Source organism: Telmatherina bonti (genome assembly GCF_933228915.1).
Source record: "Telmatherina bonti genome assembly, chromosome: 4".
Classification (NCBI taxonomy): domain Eukaryota; kingdom Metazoa; phylum Chordata; class Actinopteri; order Atheriniformes; family Telmatherinidae; genus Telmatherina; species Telmatherina bonti.
In genome coordinates this window covers 36,555,633-36,579,875 of record NC_136622.1, presented here as the reverse complement: position 1 = coordinate 36,579,875, position 24,243 = coordinate 36,555,633, and the positions used below count along the sequence as shown (strand labels likewise).

The 24,243-nt window shown below is 41.8% G+C and overlaps 1 protein-coding gene across 3 annotated transcripts in view; it reads right to left on the bottom strand.

Moving 5' to 3' along the window:
• Positions 1-22,877, bottom strand: part of rgs19 (regulator of G protein signaling 19) — a 44,859-nt gene extending 21,982 nt beyond the window's left edge. For 2 of the 3 annotated variants that reach the window (XM_079239384.1, XM_079239385.1), the window contains exons 1-2: positions 22,754-22,851; positions 7,353-7,452 (exon numbers count right to left, since the gene is read on the bottom strand). Coding sequence is in view for 1 of the 3 variants with exons in the window: in XM_079239383.1 (XP_079095509.1) it covers positions 22,754-22,810 (57 nt within the window). In the remaining 2 variants the exon portion in view is untranslated. Of the gene's footprint in view, positions 1-7,352; positions 7,453-22,753 lie in introns of all 3 variants that reach the window. The other variant, XM_079239383.1, reaches the window with a different exon arrangement.
• Between the last annotated feature and the right edge of the window lie 1,366 nt (positions 22,878-24,243).

Here is a 24,243-nt window from a genome sequence, read left to right as displayed (position 1 = left end):
GTCCATCACAGGCCGTCCATCACAGACCGTCCATCACAGACCGTCCACCACAAGCCGTCCATCACAGACCGTCCATTATAGACCGTCCATCACAGGCCTTCCATCACAGGCTGTCCATCACAGGCCGTCCATCAAAGATCGTCCATTATAGACCGTCCATTATAGACCGTCCATTATAAAACGTCCATCACAGGCCGTCCATCACAGACCGTCCATTATAGACTGTCCATCACAGACCGTCCATTACAGGCCGTCCAATACAGACCGTCCATCACAGGCCTCCTTCACAGACCGTCCATCACAGGCCGTCCATCACAGGCCGTCCATCACAGACCGTCCATCACAGGCCGTCCATCACAGACCGTCCACCACAGGCCGTCCATCACAGACCGTCCATCACAAGCCGTCCATCACAGACCGTCCATTATAGACCGTCCATCACAGGCCGTCCATCACAGACCGTCCATCACAGGCCGTCCATCAAAGACCGTCCATTATAGACCGTCCATTATAGACCGTCCATTATAAAACGTCCATCACAGGCCATCCATCACAGGCCGTCCATCACAGACTGTCCATTATAGATCGTCCATTATAGACCGTCCATTATAAACCGTCCATCACAGGCCATCCATCACAGGCTGTCCATCACAGACCGTCCACCACAGGCCGTCCATCACAGGCCTTCCATCACGGACCGTCCATTATAGACCGTCCATTATAGATCGTCCATCACAGGCCTTCCATCACAGGCCGTACATCACAGACCGTTCATCACATCACAGATCGTCCATCACAGACCGTCCACCACAGGCCGTCCATTATACACCGTCCATCACAGACTGTCCACCACAGGCCGTCCATCACAGGCCTTCCATCACGGACCGTCCATTATAGACCGTCCATTATAGATCGTCCATCACAGGCCTTCCATCACAGGCCGTACATCACAGGCCGTCCATCACAGGCCGTCCATCACAGGCCGTCCATCACAGACCGTCCATCACAGACCGTCCACCACAAGCCGTCCATCACAGACCGTCCATTATAGACCGTCCATCACAGGCCTTCCATCACAGGCTGTCCATCACAGGCCGTCCATCAAAGATCGTCCATTATAGACCGTCCATTATAGACCGTCCATTATAAAACGTCCATCACAGGCCGTCCATCACAGGCCGTCCAATACAGACCGTCCATCACAGGCCTCCTTCACAGACCGTCCATCACAGGCCGTCCATCACAGGCCGTCCATCACAGACCGTCCATCACAGGCCGTCCATCACAGACCGTCCACCACAGGCCGTCCATCACAGACCGTCCATCACAAGCCGTCCATCACAGACCGTCCATTATAGACCGTCCATCACAGGCCGTCCATCACAGACCGTCCATCACAGGCCGTCCATCAAAGACCGTCCATTATAGACCGTCCATTATAGACCGTCCATTATAAAACGTCCATCACAGGCCGTCCATCACAGGCCGTCCATCACAGACTGTCCATTATAGATCGTCCATTATAGACCGTCCATTATAAACCGTCCATCACAGGCCATCCATCACAGACCGTCCATTATAGACTGTCCATCACAGACCGTCCATCACAGGCCGTTTATCACAGACCGTCCATCACAGGCCGTCCATTATAGACCGTCCATCACAGACCGTCCATTACAGGCCGTCCATTATAGACAGTCCATCACAGGCCTCCATCACAGACCGTCCATCACAGGCCGTCCATCACAGACCGTCCATTACAGACCGTCCATCACAGACCGTCCATTATAGACCGTCTATTACAGACCGTCCATTATAGACCGTCCATTACAGACCGTACATTATAGACCGTCCATCACAGACCGTCCATCACAGACCGTTCATTATAGAACGTCCATCACAGACCGTCCATTATAGACCGTCCATCACAGACCGACCATTATAGACCGTCCATCACAGACCGTCCATTATAGACCATCCATTATAGACCGTCCATCACAGGCCGTCCATCACAGGCCGTCCATTATAGACCATCCATTACAGACCGTCCATTATAGACCGTTCATCACAGGCCGTCCATTACAGACCGTCCATTACAGACCGTCCATTATAGACCGTCCATCACAGACCGTCCATCACAGACCGTCCATTATAGACCGTCCATCACAGACCGTCCATCACAGGCCGTCCATTATAGATCGTCCATTAAAGACCGTCCATTATAGATCGTCCATTGTAGACCGTCCATCACAGGCCGTCCATTACAGATCGTCCTAACAGACCGTCCATTATAGACCATCCATCACAGACCTTGTCTGGGGAACCATCTTTACGTGGTTTGAAGCTAAACTGAGACGTGAAAAAACCTTGCAATATCCATTTCTGCTGCCCGCCAACATCATCACCGTGGATTGTCGGCATTGTTTTCCCATAAAAAAACATGCTCCAAACCCAGAAGTAAATCCTGAATGTATGAATTCATGTCATCATCCGCGTCCTCTAAGAGAAGCGCGTTTGACTTAGCGTACGTCTCCATGCCGCCACACCGAGACGGCTGTTTGATATCAGCTGGTGAGATTATGGAACAGTAATCTCTCAGATTAATACTTTAAATGAGCGCCTAATTACTTAAGCCCCACTGGCAGCTGCAGCTGTGTATGATGTGTGTGTTGGTAAAGGGACATTCCGTACACACAAGCCCAGCAGTGTGTCGGTGTATTTAGATTTAATATTTCTTTATTGGCGTGATATTTGAGTCCATCTGTGCCTCCAAAAGCTCAGAGAGACGGGGAGATAAGTACGAAGGTTATTACTGGTGAGATATAAATGTGCACGTGTGTTTTGTGTGTGATCTAAGGAACTTGTTTGCATTAGATGCTAAATTTATAACAGCTGTATTGTGCGTCTGATCTCACCTAAATCTATAAAACAGAAAAACATTTATGAGCATAAACATGAATAGTGAGCCACATTCACACCAGCGTGATCGTGTTTCTGCTGGTTGTTGGTTCTTCACTTTTTTCTCGTCCAACTGAGAGCAGCAAGTCATCTGCAAACATTTATGGAAATATTATTAATACCAATATCATCTGATGATTATATTGATAATACTCTATTCAGCCAGTGCTGTTGTTCAAATACTTTTTCATCACATTCATGTATTCACATGTATTTGTCAATACATTTTAATCCCCTTTTTTCACAAATCACATTTTAAATGAGCAGGAGTGAAATGACAGATTGTTATTTTTATTTTTATCTCTTTTTTTCCATTAGTACTCATGAATTTCCATTATAACTTTGTCATTTATAATGTACACTCATTAATGATCTCATCTGGACCGGAACTAGAATCAGGAAGCAAAACCTCCATCAGAACCTGAACCAGAAGGGAAAACCTCCAACAGGACCAGGACCAGGAAGGAAAGCCTCCATCAGAACCAAAACCAGGAAGGAAAACCTCCATCAGAACCAGAACCAGGAAGGAAAACCTCCATCAGAACCAAAGCCAGGAAGGAAAACCTCCATCAGGACAAGAACCAGGATGGAAAACCTCCATCCGGACCAGGAAGGAAGGAAAACCTCCATCAGAACCAGAATGAGGAGGGGAAACCTCCATCAGCACCAGGACCAGGAAGGAAAACCTCCATCAGTATCAAAACCAGGAAGGAAAACTTCCATCAGAATCAAAACCAGGAAGGAAAACTTCCATCAGAATCAAAACCAGGAAGGAAAAATTCCATCAGAACCAAAACCAGGAAGGAAAACCTCCACCAGGACCAGATCCAGGAAGCAAAACCTCCATCAGCACCAGGACCAGGAAGGAAAACCTCCATCGGAAACAAAACCAGAAAGGAAAACCTCCATCAGCACCAGGACCAGGAAGGAAAACCTCCATCAGGAACAGAATCGGGAAGGAAAATCTTGATAGGAACCAATTTTTTTTATACCTCTTCCACTTGGATGTTATTTAATTATTAAATTCTGTGTAATTGGGGGCGTGTCCTTTTGATTGACAAGTATCCGATCGACAAAAAAGACTGAATGTAGAACAACTGCGGTATTTGGCTAGCTAACAGCACACCTGAGCTACGCCTGTTAGCTGGTTAGCTTTGTTATCACCAGGTTAACTCAGTTAGCTCTTTGCTACAGGGAAGTGGGAGTTTGACAGACATCAATCCCCTCTCAGCTCCACCTCTTTGCCTAATGTTGTAACTTCACGGAGTGAGGACACGCAAGATGCTGGCAAGATGGCGACGGTAGGAACCACCCACCAAGCTTTAATTCAGCTCTTTAGAAACTCACGATTTCTGACGTCATAGAGGCTTTGCCCACCTTTTTATTTACAGTTCATGGTTTTATAGTAGTATGTGTGCGTGAGTTCAGGCTGAACAATTAATCGAAAACTAATCAAAACTGATATTCAGAACCAATAATCAATGTAATTGAGTTAATGTGAATTAAATAATCTGAAAATTTAAAACTTTTCTTTCGATAAATGACCATAAATATTTAAACTGTGTGTTTAATTTAACTCATTTAACAATATAGGTTTTGTATTGTGCAAAACATTTCTGTTAGCCATGAAGGCTAAAACCAAACATAAATGTCTTATATAAACCAAACATTTATAATTCATCATGATCGAGGTGTGTGTATAAAGAAATTCAACTTTCTCAAGGTGAGTAAATACAAGACGTATTACAATTTTACAATATTACAAAAGTGTTTTCTTCTATAACTACAGGTAAAAACTGCTAATGTGGATGTATATATATATATATATATATATATATATATATATATATATATATATATATATATATATATATATATATATATACACATACATATATGTATAGAGAGAGAGAGCGAGAGAGAGAGAGAGAGAGATCCTGGTTAATTTTGTGCTACTCGGTTTGACTTCCGCTTCCTGTCACCAGTTGACCTGGTTCGACTGGCTCATTCACTCCACCGCTACCTTTTTGCTTCCTGGTTTCATTTACTTATCGCCGGTTCATTGCTGGGTTAAGTTACGTCATGTTCTGATCACATTCCCGCCATGTTTTCCCACACGTCTACATCATGGTTTCATCATGTCTTCTGTTGGAGTTTCCGTCATGATTCCCAGCCGTCATTCTTCTTCTAAGTTCTAGTTTTTGTTCACAGAACCATCCTTCCTGTTAGCCTTCTGTTGCGTCATCCCGCATTCAGTATTTAACTAACTATAAGGGTTCTAAGTTAACGTGTAACATTTATATATTTATTAGTGCTTGGTAATGGTTAAATATATATGTATATGCAGTTTGGTTAATAACATTACAATTCGTTTAACAGCAGTTAAAATAGCTCCTTAACATCTTGACATGATAATAAAATCCAATATTTATGGCAAAGAAGGCTGAGAATTTCAGGATTTACTGGTTAAAAGGAAACAAATCAGCAGGATTAATTTAAAGCGATGTGGAGCTCAACACAGAGGGAACATTATCTCATCAAGTCGGTTGAAGCCCTGCAGCATTTGACGCTAATTCGGCATGCCGAACAGGTAATTCTGTGGAAAAATGCACATTTAGATGCGCCCAACCTGTTCCGTTGCTGTCAGATGTCTTTATCTTCACGTTAACCCTTAAAACTCCGAGACATTTTTAAAGGTAAAAATACAGTCAGCATGCAGACGTTACGTTTCCATGGAGACGTGATGTTTTTGTGCAAACATGGTGTTTCCATGCAGACGTGATGTTTCCATGGAGACATGATGTTTCGATGGTGACGTTTCCATTGAGACATGACGTTTCCATGGAGACGTGACGTTTTCAGCCTCAGCTGTCAGATTCTGAGGCTAAAATGATGTAAAATTAATGTATGAACAGATAAAGCAGCATAAAGAGCAACCAGAAGTTTGTAGAAATAACAAACATAGCTCAGCAGTCACCAAGCCTTTTCTCATCTGCACATCATTCACGTGCAACAAACACACAGCACACACAGTTTCCATGTTTCCACACGTCTTCCTGCTACTATCTACCTGCTATCCTCACTGCAGCACCTCCACCTCAGCTGCATCCCAAACGTCTTCTTGGCTTTATTCCAGCCATAGAGGATCATTATGTTCCTCCTTTTCTCATCACTTGTTGATCTTTGGCTGCTCCTGATTGGACGTTACCGTCAGTTTAAGCTCTCTGATTGGTGGAAAGTCTGACAGGAAGTGTCTTCATCATCATTTCTGAGGTCTCTTAGCAACATAGCCATGATAATGATCTTTCTTTATGATGAAAATGTGATTAATGGATCATTGTGGATTCACCATATTGCATTGAAGGTAAGCTATCCATCATACATGGCTGTTCCTGACAAATTAATGACAACATAAGCGATAAATCATGGGGCGCTGGTGATCTCACAGCGTTTTAAGGGTTAAATTACTGTGTGAAGCTACAACTGTTAAAGCGGTTTTACACTAACGTGGCTTCGCAGAGTGAGTCAAAACCCCGATCCATGCAGGAAAGAAACTTTAGGAGTTTCTGTCCTGACATGTTGGACTCTGTTGAAGTGTTTTCTCAGGAACCATGAAGTGCACATACTTACTTCACTCACTCGTTCCCTGAGAATGTCACACACTCTCCTCGCTTCCACACTTTTAGTTTACAGCAGCCGCACACCAAAACAGACACGCAGTAAGTGAGGCTATAAATCCAGCCTCACAGCACCCTGAAGTGACAGATTCAAGGTTTTTCACCAGAGAGCTGCGCTGACAAACCATATCAGCCTCCAAATTCATCCGCGCTCCTTATAAGGACAAGCCTGTCCATGTTCACACCGTATAAACACACACAAATTAAGCTGCAAGTATTTGTGCACATATGAGCAAATCATGAACATCTGGCAAAGTCAGACAAGTTGGTTCATTTTCCCAAAAGTACCTTTCATGCAGATTTCACACACTTTTCTCTAATTAAACACATTATACATGACTAAACTGGTGCAGAGATGGGCTGCATTATCAGAAATGTGATTATGAGCACATTAAGTGCAACAGCTGCTTTTCATGCAAAAGTTGTTGCCAAGATATCTGATAGAGGTCCAAATGAATAGTAAACATGAGCAAGCAGACGAAGGATGGAAGCTGCAACTCTGAGAAAACAGCCTCGTCTCAAGCATCTCAAACACTCACTGCAGGGATGATTTTACATTCTGTAACTCTGTGGAACGGAGCAGCATTTGTGCTGTAGGACACTTCAGCGAATCAAGACTAAAAACACACAGCTAAGTTATGAAGAGGGTAAAAAAGCCTTAAATAACTGGCACATTAAACTGGAAGCACACAGAAACCACTGAGCAGCAGATCTCACCAGAGACGATTCAGTTGTGGATGAACAGAGGATGAGTGAGTGCGAGAACAAACGGGTCGCTAACAGCTACAGTGATCCCGCCGATTGACATGCCGTCTCGCTGGTGAAGGAGGAAGAGGCGCGAGGCGGTCCAAAGCAACAGGAAAAGATGGAGAGAGAAGAAGGCAGCAAGGCAGGAAACCGTCAGAGGTATTGTGACACAAAGGGCTTCTTGGTTTCTTTATGAAACATGATGAATCAGACTCTGTCCACACAAACGCAGCACTGCACACACGCCTATCCCTACAAATCATGAGAGCACAGGCCGATTCAAGTCGGGATGGCATGAACAGAAATCCTAAAAAGTAGCACTCCAAGTTGCTGTGAACCTGGACTCACACGGAGACGAGTCCGGTCTAGACTTGTCAATGTTTCTTAACAAAACCAGGCTTTTACAGTCTCTGCAAAACTCTGTCAGACAGCAACACGAGTGACGGGCGTGCTTCTCATTTCACCCACTTTACCACCAAACATCTGGCTTTCCAAAGCAACGTTGCACCACATCAGTGTTTCTGTGTTTTTATCTGGAAACGGGGTCGGGCCCGTCCATGTTCCTACATATCAACAAAGGTTTCTGCAGGCAGGATCCACGATGCAGGCGAGTCAGGCTGCAGCTGCGTTTCCAAAATAAAAGCAATTATTTCTCAAATTTTCTACGAGGTACCTTTTTAATTTGCAGGTGTTTTTATTGAACAATGTTTAGTGCAGAAGCCTCAGTTCTCATAAAATCTCATCCGGCTGGCGAGATTTTACAAGAATAGCGGTTTATGCAAAGTAGCCACGTAGCGTAATTTTGGGATTTTTTACTTGCAGAGGAGAATTTCCTACAGCTTTTCAAAACTCACCCCCCCCCCCCCCCTAAATTTTTATTTCTAAAACCCTGAAAGTTGCTGTTGTTCCACAACGCGCCATCTTTACCGGAAATGAACTGGTCACACCCCCCGACGTCACATCCGGTGACACGGAAATGCATAAAAAGAGGTTCCATTACACATCAAAACGTCTGAAAAACCACCTCATGAGAGCATAACATCTTTTTAGCAATATTTCAGACTTTTTGGAAATGTGTTTTTTTATTTTGATATTTAGTTTTTGCGCCACACTAAGTGTGACAAAAACGCACCCACTGTCTCATTGAACAAGTCCAGGACTCAGAGTTTTTAGGGTCAGAAAGTTACGTAAAGCGTCATTAAATCTCATCCTGGGAGACTCTGCTTTGGGGAGGATGGAGATGCTGTGTTTCTCCAACACTCAGCTTTGGTGGCTGTATTTTTCATGCCACACCTTTAATATAAGATAAGATAAGTTAAGATAAACTTTATTTATATAGCACTCTTCATAAACACAAGATCACAAAGTGCTTCACAACAATAAAAACGTAGAAAACCTGCACTGTTTGGAAAAAGAAAAAGTATAAAAATGCAGTTGAGTCTTTTGGAGCTAAAATGCCTGAACAAATGTGTTATTAAAAGGTTTTTAAAAGCATCTACTGAATCCAGAGAGCGCAGATCCTGGGGAAGCTCATTCCAGAGACGGGAGCGACAGTTTTAAAAGGACGGTCTCCCCGGGTTTTAAAACGGGTTCATGGGACCATCAACAGGTGTTTCCTGGTCGACCTTGGACTTCGAGCCGGACTGTAGGGCTTACCTAAGTCCTCTATGTAACTAGGTTCCTGTCCATGTGGGGCTCGGAAAGTAAGGACCAGGATTTTAAAACAAATACAATATTCAACAGGAAGCCAGTGAAGAGACTTTAATATGAGGGTGATGTGGGTTCTCCTGCTGGTTCCAGTCAGAAGCCTCGTTGCTGAGTTTTGCACCGTCTGAAGACGAGCCAGGTTGCTTTCATGTTGAGACATGTAAACAGGCTGTTGTGAAATGATTTAATTCTCAACATATCTCAAGTTCAAAATCTCTAAATTGTACTTGCATTGTCACCTCTAGAAGTGCAGCAGTGGTGGGATACTCTCCAGTCCGACATCTGCTCTGCACATGAACGCAGCATGCAGAGTGCGGCAACGGGAAAGGGGGCGTGGCCTAACTAAACTTCATTAACTAAACCCACACGTGGCCAACGAGCTTATTAAACATGGAGAGGAAAGGTAGCAGCTGGTACACACTAAGGGTGTGTATTGACAAGAATCTGGCAACACGATATGTATCACAATACGATATATTGCGATATATCGGGATACTATGAGCAAGACAATATATTGTGAATTTTCTTTCCTCGTAACAAACACTGAATGTTGTTGCATGCTCAACACCAATTTACTGAAAAAGAACAGATGGTCTACATTTCACTGCAGGACAAATAAAAACACTGATCTTTAATTAAAAAAATGAAAATCCGCCTCATCAGAAAAGATCGGTTGTTCTATTAAATTGATACGGTGCTTTAGATATATATATCGATATAACACTGTCACACAAATTATTGCAATATTTCAATATTTTCTTACAGCCCTAGTAAGTTCTTTCAGAGTTTACAAGAATTATTGAGCTGCACAATATCATCAACATGATGTCTGTATTGGCTGATATCAGCTTCAGAATTAAATATTGATATCGACCGTTCTACAGATAAATCTAACCGTTAAATAACAGGTGCAGGGAGAACATCATCCATGTCTACGTGAAACAGGATACACAGATCTTAACGTTTTTTGTTTAAAAACAATCGTCATGGTGCAGGTTGACCTATTCTGCATAATGCAAGCTGAATTATTTGTGTGTAATGTTATGACTCCTCTGTGATGGATGGCAAGCTGTCCAGGGTGTACCCTGCCTTTCGCCCAAAGGCTGCTGGGATAGGCTCCAGCTTCCCAGCGACCCTTCATCAGACTAAGCAGTTAGGATGATCAATGAATGAATGTGTTATGACTCTTATGTTATTTCCAGCTTTTGTTTATGTTAGCAATTGCAAACATGTTAACATGACAAAAAATGTTACTACATAATCTGTGCAGTTAAATCTGGGGACAGAACATTGTTATCTGTATCAATTATCGGCCAAAGATCCAATATCGTGCATCCCTTATTAATCCCTTAACCTACATAAATACCATAAGATGAATGAATGAATTAAACTGCAGATACATCTGACATTTTTCATTTGGTGGTCATTTCAGGAACACAGATGCTTTCAAGCAGAGAAAATAACAGTTTTCTTCTGGATGTGTGTCCTTTAAACTTGACGTGCTGGTGGTGGATAGTTGTAAAGTCTTCAGTGTTTTCCTCTGACATGAACATCTAATTATTTACTATTCTATTCTTTCCACAGGCATTTAGCAGACGCTTTTATACAATGCGACCTACATACGAGTGAGAACAACACAAGCATGAAATCAATTCTACTATCAATACAGTACTAAGATGTGTTATTTCCGGTTGGCGTCACAGATCTGATCTTCGTGTTTCAAATGCAACCAAGACGTCTACAAATAAAGCCCCCTTTGTAAAGAGCTGCTTTAAGCCCTGTTCAGAGTTCACTTCGATTCGATTCAGTTTATTTATTTAGCTCCAATTCACAACGTAAGTCATCTCAGGTTGGTTTACAGAGAAAGCAAACAAGGTCAAAAGTTCACTTTATCTGGTTTTGTAAAGTTTACACGCCTTGTGTCCTGTCGCCAGTCAGTCAGTCTGGGTCAGACCATTTATTTCCATAATACCGATGAATAGCTGGTTATGGCTGAATACAGTACTGTGCTGTCTTTATTCCATCAATATGTTTGGTATTAATGTTTAGGATTTAGAATATTTAAATTGAAACAAATTTTATTTAGCCCTGCGATGGACTGGCAAGCTGTCCAGGGTGTACCCTGCCTGTCGCCCAAAGCCAGCTGGGATAGGCTCCAGCTTCCCCGCGACCCTGAATTGGAATAAGCGGTTCGGAAGATGAATGAATGAATGAATGAAATTTTATTTACGAGCATAGCTTGTTTTGTCACCTCTGCGGGGGGGATCCCGAGGCGTTCCCAGGCCAGCCGAGAGATATAATCCCTCCAGCGTGTCCTGGGTCTTCCCCGGGGTCTTCTCTCAGAGGGACGTGCCTGGAACACCTCACCAGGGAGGTCCAGGAGGCATCCTGACCAGATGCCCGAGCCACCTCAACTGGTTCCTCTCGATGCGGAGGAGCAGCGGCTCTACTCTGATCTCCTCCCGGATGACCGAGCTCCTCACCCTATCTCTAAGGGAGAGCCCGGCCACCCTGCGGAGGAAACTCATTTCAGCCGCCTGTATACGAGATCTCCTTCTTTCGGTCATGACCATAGGTGAGGGTAGGAACGTAGATCGACTGGTAAATCCAGAGCTTCGCTTCTGGATTCAGGCTCAGCTCCTTCTTCACCCCGACAGACCGGCGCAGAGTCCACATTCCAGTGTTTTTATAATCAGTTATTCATATTTTCATTTAAAGTTATAAAAATATTAAACCAATTTTTATTTTGTCAGATTTTGGGTCCAGTGTTTTAATTGCGGTATGTCATGAAAAATGAAAAATGTGAGGTTAAGATAAAAATAAATAAACCAGTAAAATAAAAAATAAAGAGAAAAACCAAACGCAGTTAACAAGTTAAACCTTAAGAACGTCTGAAAAGTTATGACTATTGGTCCTGCTGACCTGTTGATCACTGAATCGGTGCATCTTCATGCCAGTTTGCTTCCATGTTTTGCTTTCTTCATGTCATGGATCACTTCTAATGAATTTCAGTTATTCTAGATGCTTGTCCTTATTTCACTTTGGAATTATCATTACTTGCTGCACGTCCAGAAGAGAAAGCACAAAATCCTGCTAATTACATAAATGTGCAAAATCTAATTATCACCAACTTTCCTGTCAGACCGGTCGCTGTCCGATGGATCGCTGGATCCGCAGCTCTGAGACATTCCAAGACGGTTTAGGTGGTTTTTGGTGACGTGTCTGAATCTGTTTTAATGGTTTCTTTAACCCTTTTATTGCACATCTTTTTCATTTTAACCCTCATGTCAACGGTTTTTGTAAATAAAGTTCCATTTGCTGTGAAGTAAAACACCAGTTCAGTGAGGTGTAAAGACATTAAAAGAAGAAATGTGAGAAAATGTCAGAAAGAAGAGGACAGAGGAAGAGGTGCATGTGGTTTACCAGCACATCCGCCATGTCGCGATGGTGGGCAGTCTGTTAGAGCGCCAGTCGTCAGCGGTGTTAGCAGGCCGGACACATGCATGTCATCCCCCCTTCTCTGGACCTCTCCTTTATAAATACACATGTACATACATCCAGCACACGTGTGAACACACACAGAGGAATGCACAAATGTGTGTGCAATCATGCACGCACGCAAATTTGCCAAACACCAGGACACACGGTGCCATTCCATCAGCAAACATATGAGTTGTACACGAATAAGTGTGACGATTGCACAACGACATGCAGTCACAGACGCAGAAGCCGACGTTTCCACACACGGAAAGCAAACACAGGAGCAACCATGAAACACGCCCGATTCCCAATGAGAGGACAAGAAGGTGGGCACACACACGCAACACACACACACACACACACACACACAAAGAGAGAAAAGAAAGAGACCACGGTGAGTGTTTTGACAATTGATCAACTTTTCTATCCAAACAGTTCTTCAGCAGCTATAAAGAGTCAATAAGTCACAATATTCTGGAAAAGTTTCACATTTTTAACATGATCTTCTTTATCTTTTTTAAATTGTTCAATTTTAAGCTAATATCTAAACGTGGGACATTCGATTAGAAAATAACCACATTTAGGGATAAAATTTATTGCTTTCACATCATCATGGTTACTTCAAAGGTGACAATTCGGCTGGTTTCCATGGTGATAAGACAATCCAACCAGAAAAAAAACTGTAGCGCATCCTGGTTTGGTTCAAGCATCAACGTGACCAGACCAGAAAAAAAATTAGACCAGAAGAGTGTTGATTAGAGGTGTCCAAAGTTGGTCTTTGAGGGCCGCTGTCCTGTAGGATGTGTGTCTGCTCCAACACACCTGGCCACCATTAAATGGATCCAACAGTCAATGAAGCTCTGCACAATGACCGATTCATTTGAGTCAGGTGGTTTGGAACAGGCATACATGGAAAACCTGCAGGATTGTGGCCCTTAAGGACCAGAGCTGAACACCCCTGGTGGTCCCTTGGTTTAGGGAAACCGGTTTGATTGGGCAGGGAATGCAGAGTACTGTTGCAACTTTCTTTGGTTTGACTGCTCTTCATTCAAGCAGATCAAATCACCTGGACCAGTGATCCTCACTGTTAACTCAACAAGAGCCACACTCAATATACAAACACAAGAGAAGAGCCGCCACCCCCCAGAAAAAGCTTTCCCACACTACGTATCCTGCTGCGATGCCAAATCAGTAACATTGCACATAAATATTGCACAGAGTAATAGCATTCTTATGCAACAGTATATGGTAAAAATACAATAATGCCTCCAGAATGTGGGCGTTTCTTTTTCAATATATGTACGGAGCTACCGACGGAGCAGCTCTTTGGCGGATTTCGGTGAAGCTGAAATCAGTCAAAGCTGGCAACTCTGACAGGGTCAGTTAGGGCCGTTAGGACAGCAAAGTTTCTGCAAGCAGCCTGCAGCTCTTGTTTGTGGAGAGAACTGCAGCGTTGAGAATCATTATGACTTGTTTAGATAGTATTTTCAGAAAGCCAGCGGCTGCTTCACGAGCCACAAGTCTGGACACCTGGTCTGGACAATGTCATGCAGTTACAACTACTGCTCACTGGGTGGGGCTATCGCCTGAAACAACTGCTGACCAATAAAGAAGAAGAAAATAAGGCTCAGTGATTGGCCCGGACCAATTTGAGCAGAATTAATCTATGCAGTCCCGGGTTTTTTCCATGCAAACAACCACATCAGGATTTACTTGCAAGTGAGCTGAGAACTCCGTTTTCCTCATGCAGACTAGAGTTCGCCTCCTAAGGTCCATTTATGCTCAAAACAGAAGACGGATACGCAGACGGTCGGTCAGATTCATTGGTCTCCTCCGTTGTTTACACGCATTACTTGGTCTGTTTTCAAAAGCTTAGTGATCCATCACTTGATACAGAAAATGGAGCGATGCCACTGGATGCCACTAGGGGCCGCGTTGCTGACAACGAGACTTAGGAACAAACCAGAGAAGAAGAGGAGGAAAAGGAAGACGATGCACAAGTTGAAGGAAATAGAAAAGAAATCCTACTTATACTTCTTTTGCTAGTTTTGGACAATTGTAAACAACTATTTGTTACTGCTACAAACCAGGTGAAAACATGGAAGTGAACTCTGAACTCAGCACTGCCCTCTAGTGGATGAACTGACTTGACAACCATGGCAGCCTAAAAGATGCATGGAAGGGTGAGGAAGGAGACGTATGACAACGTTTGAAATGGACATTGTAGCTGTAGCGCAGGAGGAAGAGCAGTTGGCTTGTAAGTGGGAAGTTCGATTCCAGGCTTCCCCTGACTATGTGTGCTGAAGTGGCAAGACACTGAACCCCAAGTTGCCCCCTAATGTGCCTATCGTGGTATTAGCGTGTATGTAAGTCGCTTTGGATAAAAGCGTCTGCTAAATGACTGTAGAATAGAATAGAACATGGTCATTTATGTACATATGGGACAGAAACAAGACGTTTGTGTGAATGTGTGTGTGAAACACTGCTCCAAACAAACTGTTCCATCCATGGAAAAAAAACAGGATTAATTTAAAAACAGGGCAGTTCGGGTGTGAATGCTTTAAAAACATTTTCTTTACTCTGCTTATAGTTTCACAGAGACAGAGACGGCTCCAACATGCTCGTGTGCCGCCGCGCTTCTGCAGTGGGCTTGATTTGGTACAAGAAAATGGAAAATGCCAACCAAAACCAATGAGAAAAACATGAAAAATTTCAAATCTCCAAAAGAAATTACAGAGATCATCTGGTAACATGAGATGGAAATATATTTTACTAAAAGATTTACTTCAGACCAAATTACCTGCTTGGCTAGATGACCCATGGGGTCATCCTGCCATGCAGCAGGACAGTCCCTCATGTCCAGGCGCAGTAAAAAATAAATAAATGAAAGAGCAAAGGTTTTGTCATCGCTTCCTCCAATCCTGGACGGTTTGTTCGTTTCTGCATCTGATTCAGCAACAATCAGTCATGGTGAAAAAAAAAGGACTTCTCAATGTCATTTTCAAATTCAGTGTTTTCAGCATTAGTTTAATTAATCCCTGACCTCCTGAGCTGCTGTTCAAGTGGATAAAATACCCCTGATTACAGAGATACCAGCACATCATCACTGTGAGCAAGCAACAGCAGCTAAATCTAAACCTAAAACCCAAATGTCTGAAGCAAAACTGAACAAAAAACTGGCTCAGATATCAGCCTCTATAGGAACATTGATGGTAAACAGAATGCAAATGATCACATGCTAAAAATAAAACTAGGCTGAGCAAATAGTTTTTAAATTACTTATTTTAATTTTAAAATGTGATTTTAAAAAATGGCATTTCTTTTTATAACAGCCTCCTTTCCGACATCCACCTCTGCTGATCATTTTCCTTTGAAATCCCCCTCAAGTGAGCAGCTTGAATTCCACATTGAAACCATGAGACAGAGATTAGTAGCAAGGTTGTTGCTCATCATGCCAATTAGTTTCAATAAGGAAAGCTAATGATGCTAAGAAGTCACTTAAGGGAAAATAGAAAAGGTTGTCAAACCAGACTCCATAAGCAGAGATTTACAGCTTAAAATGTGCTTCAGTTCGGACAAAAGAACAGAATTATTTGTTTTTAAAAACTGGGACAATAGCACCATTTTAGCATGTGAGTATGATTGTTGAGAGCGATGGTGATGATGAAGGCCACATCTGGAAGGACTACTAGAGGTTTTTGCTTTTGGAAGTAAGGAAATATAGGAAACTGGATGTGACATGTAGCAGGATTAAATTTGTTATGTTTTCTAAGTTGTAGCAGAGAGCAAATTAAATATGTTTTATGGACATTTAAACAAAGGAAATCCCTGACAATGGACTTTCATTGAATTTAGGAATTATTTTTAATGGGATTTAAAATAGCAAAACAAAACCCTCTGAATTTAAAACTTTGACTTGTTTATAGAATACGTTGACATTCATTATGTACATTTCTGCTGATGTCGTAGCCCACCAAACCAGCACATCATCTTACATTAGCACTTCTATTTACAGCTCTGTGCAAGATGCTCGCAACTGAATATCAACACCGCAGGCATTTGTAACGCGCACTGTAGCAGATTCTGCACATGTACCCAAGAGGACGTCACTGGTGGAAGCAGGAAAAGAAAAGAAGGGGAGCAAAGCAAGAGAGTCGATCTTGACTTTTACTGTCTAGAGGGAGCTCAGAGAGGAGACAGGATGCAAGATGACTATGGAATCAACCATCATTAGTGGGTGTCTCAGTTAAAAAAAAAGTCTGCCAAAATTCAGTAGTCAGAGTTTAAATGCATTAAATTGTATTTGTTAATTAAACATTTCAAGCTAAACTACTTGCAATGAGTGAGAATTATTCAATCCTTCTTCAAATCCCTGCACCATCCTGATAGGCTTTCGTTGCCGTTTTGCACCACAGGACCACATAAATTAATAATTAAAGACAGATAAATATTATTATCAAAGAGTAGCTGGGTTGCAGTGCAGCAAAATGTTTAGCTAGGTGCTAGCATGTAAGTGTTTAAAGCAAAAAATAAAGGAAAAATGGTCCAAAACACCCTTTAAACTACAACTTGCCTTGTGTGTGTAGAAGAACATGTAGTTTACCTTACCTGAACTTAACCTAGATAAACCTCAGATGTCTGAGTGCAAGTGAATGCAACAAGTAATGTATTTTACAGGCTGTTGAATATGCTGTAAATGACGTGTTCCTGGTTATAACCAAGCGGCAACCTCCGGCGGTTAAAAGTGAAGCCTATGCGGAAGTTCATAAAACTGCAGTTCCCCCTCGATCCACTAGGGGCTGCAAAACAGAGCAAATCTCCATAGACTCCCATGTTAAAAAGACCAACTTCACAGCAGAAATAAAACTGTTTATAGTCTGGTTCAAAAAGCCCATTTTAGGTTTAATAGGTCAGGTTTATCTTCATGACAACTGTGGGGGGAGTGAATTTTTTTCTAACTCACCCGTTTAAAAGTAATTTAATCTCGAAGTTCGGCATATTTAGGGGCATGTCATTTAGATTGACAGGTACCCGATCTCCCACTTGAAGTCGGAAGAACGTAAAACCGCGGTTTTTAGCCGGTTAACAACGTGACTTAGCTTTAGCCCGCTTACCTCCGTTAGCTGGTTAGCTCCTGTTAGCTCGGTTAGCTCTTAGCTACAGAAAGCTCGGAGTTAGCTCCATGTCAATCATCCACCATGACGCTCACAGGCCCCTCTCAGCTCCACCTCTTTGCCCATCTTTATATTTTCTGGGCGAGACGAATCGCATGCCCCTGCCAAGATGGGGATGGTAGGAACCGTTCAATTCAGCTCTTCAGAAACCTTTGAGTAACGTCACGGAGGCTCCTCCCATCTCTATCTTCAGTCTATGGTTATAACGCAGCATTTATACATCATCTCACCCAGATCTCATTCTGCCACCTTTTCACCATGAAGTGATGCAAAATGTTTGGCTCATTAGGTGACCAGGTTTGTTTTACGTATAATTAACTGAAGTATTTAAAGTACATTTATTTTTTTAATTGAGGTGAAGAATGATGCTTTCTGTTGCACCCTCACCGTGTTACTTCATGTTTATAGCCGTTTAGTTTTACATCATTTCAGCTCATCGGATCAATCTAACGGTGTTTTACAGACAACTGCGCTGCTTTAAAACTTCTTTTATCTTCTAACCTCTGAAGGTAAAGCAGCAACACTAACCTGTGCAAACGACACGTTAACTGGCAGACTGAATTTACTGAGGACAAGTAGAGAAAGAAAGAAGAGAGAAATGGTGAGAAAGAGAAAAAGGAAGAAACAGATGATGGGTAACTTGAAAAAGAGGATGTAGGCAACAGACAATGAAGAAAGATACAGGAAGAGGAAGTGTGTACCAACATGGCATACAGAAGAAGGAAATAAAAATAAGCCTCATCTTGTCAAAGTCACCGTCTGACACGTGTTTAAGTCTTACGTTTGGGACCCTGAGATGGATGAAAACTGGTCTTACACCCACCAGCCTCCCTGCGATGCCCATAACGCATCTCGTTTCTCTTACAGGGGTTTTTCTTGGCCACACTGCTTTCCTAGGGACACACTAGGAAAGGACCTTGTGTGTCTGTACCTAGGACACACTTCTAGGTACAGACACATTCCTTTCTTTATTTTGTGTTTCTTCCTCTTAAAGGCCAAAACAGAGGCGATGCTTGAAGAGAGGAACCAAACCAGAACTCTGTGAATCCCAGTAGAAATACTAACAGTTCATACTGGGGTCGGTAAGTCTGTCAACAGGCCCTTTTAGAATTCATGCACACGTAACTTGCGCATGCTCGGAACTGCCAAATGCGGCCAGAAGAGTTTATTAGCGCTGTATTTTCTCATTGAATGGCTAAGTCAGCCGACCTCACCTTCACGGCTTTGGATGGAGCCGTCAAACAGGCCTCAGCGGGGACGTCAGAGACCTGCAGCTCATCAAGCTTTTTCTCATATCGACAGACTAGAGATCCGTTTCTGTTCCTCTGATGTGGACGGGGGAAATTACTGGTTTGTCGTGTTGCGCTCACGTGGTAGAAAACATCCAAAGTCGGAGTTGTACAGAAAGAAAAGCGTCTGATTTAATCCCATACTGGCATAACGGCCATTTTCCTGCTGGTCTGACGTGTTTCTGAGACCAACAGTGTTGTTAATGGTCTCGCTGGTTCATAAAACCCAGCAGATCGCCGGTGTTTCTTCATGGGAAACTGATGAAAGCTTCATCTCCACTGACGTGACTTCTCTCCTGTTCGACTGGAACAAACATGCAACAACTCTGCATTGTTCTCACTTTCCTGCTAAAGACGAGGTTTCTATAGACGTATAGACAGGCTTTCTGACCTTCGCGAGTGGAATAATGCCAAAAAGGTGCATACCTTGGTTGGAACCAGTAGTTATTTGACTTCCTGTCTATTTTTTGGTTCTCTAACCTTGTTTTTCTCCCGACCAACAACCACAGCACATTCAGAGTTACTTAAAGCGGCTCTTTCTAGTTTTCTGAGCTTTCTACAGCGTTATAGTGTTAAATACTCACGACATGTAAGCGGTGTCGTTTTTTATGACCTAAAAACATGTTTGAGTTTTCTAGTACTCTCTACGTTCGGTTTCCATGGAAACGATTGGTTTTAGAGAGTTTTTTCAATTTCAAAATTTTAATGACGTCCCGAGGGAGGGACTCAGTGATTGGTCATCTTCTCTGCACGTTCATGGGAAGAAAGCCACGCCCACCTTCACTGCTCAGTATAACTACTTTCAGCAGCTGACCAATCAGACGCAGCCCGCGGGACATAGGGCGGAGCTTTCTCTGTTTGTATGTTTCTGGCAGAGGCAGATCGGAGAGGATCAATAAAAAAATGAATGAAGGGGTTTGTGAAAAATGCTGGATTATTTCTCATTATTTCTTCTGGACTTGCATATTAAAATAAATTAGACTGAAATGTGCATCATAGAGACACTTAACTCAATAACGCATATTTGTTGACGTCCCAGCTTTTCTGAGAGCTTTTGCATCATTTCATGGTAAAAACTTGGCTGAAAACCCATTTGAATCCAATCTGATACGAGTCTTCTGCCCCCTGGTGGACACAGTAATGCACTACAATAACATTAACATAACACACACATTAAAAATGGTAAATATTCAAAAATATTTGGATTATTTTTTGCATTTTGTTCAGGGTTAAAAAAGATTTCAGATCTGAAAAAGTCTGAATTTTCTCCCCATTTGTTTATGAGTCGGGCTTTAAAGAGTTAAATCCCATTTCTGCCTCATCCTGATGTTCAGGTCTGTTGCCATCAAGTCCTCTCCACCATATCCACGTGATATGACGAGTCCCTGCCATGTGATTGGCTGATGGGATGTGTGTTAAGAAGCAGGTGAAGAGGTGTCAGGTGAGTATCAGCTCAGATCTCTCTGAAAGGCACTAACCCTGCCAGAGTTTGGGTTTTTATTCCTCTGCTCAGGATCATGCATCCTCAGATCTTAGAAGGCCTTTAACAATGGTTCACTTCCACTTTTCATCCCACAAATGTCAGAAACCTGTCAGCTTTTACAGCAGTGATTAATCAGCTCATTGTTCCTAAATTACATACAGTCAGGCACACAAAGCCTCAAAGTTCATCTACGCGAGTTTTCTTTTGCTCGTTGAACAAAAAGCCAAAGGTGAAGTCCATCACCTGGAAGCTGAATCCATCTGTAAAACTTGCAAAATGCGCAGTGGACAGTTGTGTTGCCATGTGCAACGATTCTGGAAGATGTTCAGTAGGTTAACTTCCAAAAACACACAAAATATCAGCGACTTCCATCTGCGTGAGAAGCCAGAACTGGCCGACTGGCTGTAGACTGGTGTGTTTGGTAAAACTCAGCGTCTCAACATCACCTGAGGACTCAGATCTCTGTAAGAACTTAAAAAAACACAGCTTGTGTTTGATGACACTCCCCAAAAACAAGTGCTCAGGAGCGACATAACTGAGTGACGCCACGGAGCACAAGCGTGTGTCGTTTGTTGGCGAGAATGTCAGTAAACCAAATAGTCAAAGACAAGAATCATGCCGCAGCGGCAACAACCAGCCGTGGAAACCACAGAGACACTTCTATCACGTCAACAAACTGCAACAAAGCATATAAAAGCTTCCCCTCCCCCCATGCTGCGTTGTTTGCAATAAGAACCGCTGATGGAAACACCTACGTTTAAAAAAGTCTTTCAAATATGGCTAAAATGTTTTTACGGAGGTGGATTTCCAGATGTGTCCATGTAGAGGTACAGCTGCGTTTCCATCACACCTAGAATTGTGCATAAACTAAATATCGCAATAAAAAAACGCAAATGGAAACATCCACGTTTTGAAAAAAGTCTCAAATATCACTAAAAGGTTTCTGCGCTCCCATGAGGTGGTTTTACAGACGTTTTGATAGAGAAATATATCAAAAAGTGTAATGGAAACACTTTTCTTGCATTTACGTGTCTCCGGACGGGACGGAAGTGGTCATGTGACCAGTTCCTTTCTGATAAAGATGGCGCGGTGTGGAACAAACAAAGCAAATTTCAGAATTTTAGAAATGAAAATAAGTGAGAAAAGCTTCGAAAAGCTGTAAAAATTCTCTGCAGAGAGTAGAAAACCCCAAATAATACTATGTTGCTACCTCGCATCAGCTGTAACATTCGTAAAAGCTCGTACGGTTGACGAGATTTTACAAGAATTGAAGCTAACGCGCAAAACACAGTTCAATGAAAACAGCTGCAAATCACAATTGTTGTTTGTCAAAACTTACAAATATAACTTTTATTTTGCGAAAAAATGTAATGGAAATGCAGCTGTTGTTGCAAAATGGAAAGTCTTTTTTAAGCATCTCTGTGTCCCCGGACGTGACGTAGGGAGTCACATGACCAGTTTGTGTCAACTTTGTTGGCGGACAGCAACGAAACGCAGAGTTTTACAAAGAAACGACAGAGAAAGCTTAAAAAAGTCAAAGCAAATCCTCCACAGCAGGCGGAAAACCCTGAAACAACGCTAACGGATACCTAGCACAAGCCGTGTTTCCTGTAAAATCTCGCCCTGGCAGGTGAGATCACCATGCACACTGTGGACAAACTGAACCTTTACCGGTCCCAAAACAGTTCAGGGGAAACTGGACCCAGTTGAGACCCTAACAGCCAGTATGTGAGCAGTGATGCTTGCCAACGTCTGATAAAGCGATCATAAATGGGCCCTTGGGGGGGTCTCCAGAACTGTTGGGACACCTCCAGCCTGTGGGATGAAGACCTGTGGGACACCTGGACAGTCCACGAAGCGCCAACGTTTACAGGATCCATGAATCCTCCTTTCTCCCGGTTTTATCAACTGAAAGGAAGAGATTTCTTCTTCTTCTTCATACCGGGTGGGAAACACGTGACCATTCCTGGACGACCTGGGCAACAGGTAAGGTGACGTCACCTTGCCCTTTAAAGCGGAAACTAACTTCCAGGGTGTGACGGAGGCAAAGTGACGCACAGGACGTGAGGAAGAGGAGGAAGAGGAGGACAGACCTGGACGGGGTGAGGAAGGTGCTTCATGCTTTCAGGAGGAGAAGAAGAGAGAAGAGAGAGGAGAGGGGAGGAGAGGAATGAAGGAGACACCCCCCCCCCGCACCCCCCCGGTCCGGTTCTGCAGCAGACCGGGTCTCATACTTACAATCTTGGCATGGATCGGGTCTGGAGGTCGGAACCCGCTGCGTTTTCTCAGACACATCCGTTTTTCTTCTTCTGTCGCTCCGCGCCGTCTTTCCTGCCTTTTTCCTCTAATTTCTTATTTTTTCAACCAGCCTGCCTCCGCCGCTGTGTCGGAAGAAGAAGGAGTCCTCCTCCTCCTCCCCCCTTCTGCTGCTCTCCTCCTGCTTGGGTTTTTCCCATAGAGAGAGAGAGAGAGAGAGAGAGAGAGAGAGAGAGAGTGGTAGAGAGACACCCAGAAACAGCGAGGGAGAGAGATCACCGCCCTGGCGGACACGGCAGGCACTGCGCATGCGCGGGTCTGGCTCATTCATGCTGGATGATTATTTATTTATTTATTAATTTATTTATTTGTTTTACAAGAAAACTTTGAAAAAGATTGTTAAAATAGCAGTTATTCAAATAGCTTTCATGCAAAGTTTAATTTGATGTCAAATATTCAATTATAATGTAAAATATTACGTAATCAACACTAATTTTTTTTTAATTATAATTCTTTTTTAAATTATTCACGACGGAATTATGTTCATTATATTTTCTTACACATGATTTTCTTTTCGTGTTTAAAAGAAATATCTAATTTCTTTTCATTTCATATATAATCATATTTATTTCATATTATCAACATTTATATATATGTGTGTGTGTGTGTGTATATATATATATATATATATATATATATATATATATATATATATATATATACACACACACATATATACATGTTCATAATATGAAATAAATATATGAATATTATTTCGTATATATATTATGAAATAATATTATTAATATATTATTTTCTCTTTTTTTAAATGTTTTCCTAATTTCATTTTCCTTTTTAGTTCTTTATTTGTATTTATTCACCTTACCATACCAACTTTATGTGTGTGTGTGTGTGTATATATATATATATATATATATATATATATATATATATATATATATATATATATATATACACACACACATATATACATGTTCATAATATGAAATAAATATATGAATATTATTTCATATATATTATGAAATAATATATATTATGAAATAATATTATTAATATATTATTTTCTCTTTTTTTTTAAAATGTTTTCCTAATTTTATTTTCCTTTTTAGTTCTTTATTTGTATTTATTCACCTTACCATACCAACTTTATGTGTGTGTGTGTGTGTATATATATATATATATATATATATATATATATATATATATATATATATATATATATATATATATATATATATATATACACACACACATATATACATGTTCATAATATGAAATAAATATATGAATATTATTTCATATATATTATGAAATAATATATATTATGAAATAATATTATTAATATATTATTTTCTCTTTTTTTTTTAAATGTTTTCCTAATTTTATTTTCCTTTTTAGTTCTTTATTTGTATTTATTCACCTTACCATACCAACTTTATGTGTGTGTGTGG